We start from the raw sequence: 2,664 nt of genomic DNA, 5'->3' as shown, positions 1-2,664 counted from the left end.
GGGGGGGGGGGGGAGGAGATCAACACGTACCATGTCATGAGTTCCGAAGAGAATAATCAAGAGATTTATGTTTAGTCCGATGTAATGTTTTTGCTTATATATATGTGGTATTCCATAAAACACACCACGAGGCATAAGAGATGGTAAGATTAGGTGCCCGTTCTTGTATAACTTATATGTACGAGTAACGTCTTATATTAAAATCAAATAATTTGAGTTTATTTCTCATTAGAAACGTTTTAACCGTGCACTGTGTCCATTCCTAGTTGATACCGTAGTAATTGTTTGTACCGGGGATTGCATTAAACCGTAGTAATTGTTTGTACCGGAGATTGCACAATACTAAGTAAATAAATGTTTTTGGGGAAAGAGTGAAGCTAGTTCTTTTATTAACGATGAAAACGTGAGGTCATCACCAACACGAGTTAAGATTTAGCTCGTCAGTTCACAGGAAAACTAACAAGCTAATAATGACGAGCTCGAAAGTGGAAATAAATTACACGGAAGACAATAGCGGTTTTCGATGCAAATTATTGCTCTATGGGTATTGTCTGGGGGTCAGGATGATGTTCCCAATAAATGCTGCTTCATTTTATAGCGGACTGTTGACCTAGATTTCCCTAGGGTTTCTGGTGCGAATTGCCGAGATTAACCTTTGCGGAATGTTTAATGACTTTCTCTCAATCTTGTCATACCAAAATCACCACTAGTTTGTGTTGTTGGGCCGAGTGGCATATTGGGCGCAGCCCATGTCCAACAGTAATGGAAACATTCTCATACAGTGGGATAAGTTTTACCATGCTTATGTAGTAAAGTTAGGCAGGACAGACTCTCAAACAATACTTTGACTCAGTCTATGTTCTAAAATTTGAAATAACCCCATTAGTTTTAGGAGACAAAAATTGCAAACAAAATCATGTATAAAAGTCATGTATGTGGTAATAAATTTGTCATACCATCATTATGTAAGAAAACAAGTAGGATTTCACCATGTTTTCTTGTTTTAACAGAAAAAAAAATAAATAAGACGTCATCTGTTAAAATTGAAAAGTCCAAAACCCAAACCCACAAACTTGTTTAAGCTTTAATTAATTACTGAACTACACATCTTTGCAACATCAAATATTTACCAATAATATCAAACAAAATACCAAAAAATAAATATTTGAGAAAATCACAAAAAGACATTAAAACGTTAAAATGTTGATTTTAGACGCTCAGTAACCGTGAAAAAATCGCGTTTTAAAGCCCAAAGAAAATTATTAGGTTTAAGAAGATTTGGGCCTGATGAAGCCAAGCCTGTTAAAGCACAATACAACATCCTCTAGCAAACTGCGTCTCTCAACGAACCAAGAATCAACTTGTTGTGTCTTTCTCTCGCCTTCACTGCCTCTATCGCCGCCGGCGAAACCAATCGGTCTCTTTCTCTGTATAAACTTAGTTAATCGAGAATGGTGAACCAAAGGCGCAGGCTTGCGCAGAAGCGATACAAAGAAGCTCATCCAGAGCTGTTTCCAAAAGCAGAACCAACGCCACCAAAGGACCCTGACAAGAAGAAGAAGAAGAAGAGCTTGTTTAAGAAAAAGAAACCTGGATCCTCCACTGATAGACCTCAGAGAAAAGGTTCTTCTACGAGGCATCCTCTCCGAGTTCCTGGTATGAAACCTGGAGAAGGCTGTTTTATCTGTCACTCCAAAACCCATATTGCTAAGCTCTGCCCTGAAAAAGCTGAGTGGGAGAGAAACAAGGTTTGTTCTTTTCTTTAGCCATTGGTTTTGTGATTAGGGTTTTGGTTCAATTTGGTTTTAGGATTGAGTAGGTTTTGGCAGCTCTTGTGAGAGAATCCAATTTAGGGTTTAGTTAAAAGATAACTCTTAACATGGTTAAGTTTTTTTTCCGAATGTTGATACATAGTCACTTGTTGGTTGGTAGAAAGGGAATGTTTTGTTTTGGTGGTTAAGGGTTTTGTTGTATTGCTTGTAGATATGCTTGCAATGTAGGAGAAGAGGGCATAGTCTTAAAAACTGCCCAGACAAGAAAGATGACAGCCTTGAGAAGAAGATCTGTTACAATTGTGGAGATACTGGCCATTCACTTTCTCATTGTCCTTACCCTTTGGAAGATGGTAAGTCTGTCCCTGTTCGTTTCTCTTATCAGCTGTTTTGTGTTAAATCAGGATCCGGAAGAGTATTGTGTTTCTTATTACATTGAATAGAAGTTAGCATTAAGAGTTGATGGCTGAAGTGTAGTTCATGTTATTTGGAGTGTTGATAGTATTTACCCATAAAATTGTACTTGTGGCTCTATTCTATTCATCGTTGTGCTTTAAAAGTTAAGAAGATTAAATTTGGTTGCTGTTTTGATGCTTTTGTAGGAGGGACCAAATTTGCAAGTTGTTTCATATGCAAGGGACAAGGGCACATAAGCAAGAACTGTCCTCAAAACAAGCATGGAATCTACCCAATGGTACAATGCTCAAATCTTGTTTTGATCCTTTTCCTTTTCCTCAGAGAAGACGATTTTGATATGTTGATGGGATTTCTTTTTGCAGGGTGGGTGTTGTAAAGTATGCGGGAGTGTGGCGCATCTCGTCAAAGACTGTCCCGATAAAGCTACCCAAGAGTCAGCCCAACCAAAGAGGAGTTCAAGTAACGTTTTCCTTTG

The 2,664-nt window shown here is 38.2% G+C and overlaps 2 protein-coding genes across 2 annotated transcripts in view; both read left to right on the top strand.

Moving 5' to 3' along the window:
• Positions 1-313, top strand: part of LOC104728819 — a 1,536-nt gene extending 1,223 nt beyond the window's left edge. The window contains exon 3 of the mRNA XM_010447747.1: positions 267-313. Within this exon, the coding sequence (XP_010446049.1) occupies positions 267-313 (47 nt within the window). The remainder of the gene's footprint in view (positions 1-266) is intronic.
• The window catches only part of LOC104725751 (DNA-binding protein HEXBP-like), a 3,043-nt gene continuing 1,709 nt past the window's right edge, over positions 1,331-2,664 (top strand). The window contains exons 1-4 of the mRNA XM_019231585.1: positions 1,331-1,748; positions 1,984-2,125; positions 2,375-2,466; positions 2,552-2,648. Of these exons, the coding sequence (XP_019087130.1) occupies positions 1,452-1,748; positions 1,984-2,125; positions 2,375-2,466; positions 2,552-2,648 (628 nt within the window). The 5' untranslated portion in view covers positions 1,331-1,451. The remainder of the gene's footprint in view (positions 1,749-1,983; positions 2,126-2,374; positions 2,467-2,551; positions 2,649-2,664) is intronic.

Source organism: Camelina sativa, chromosome 11 (genome assembly GCF_000633955.1).
Source record: "Camelina sativa cultivar DH55 chromosome 11, Cs, whole genome shotgun sequence".
Lineage (NCBI taxonomy): Eukaryota > Viridiplantae > Streptophyta > Magnoliopsida > Brassicales > Brassicaceae > Camelina > Camelina sativa.
Note: the sequence above shows the minus strand (reverse complement) of the source record. Positions and strands in the feature narration are given on the sequence as shown.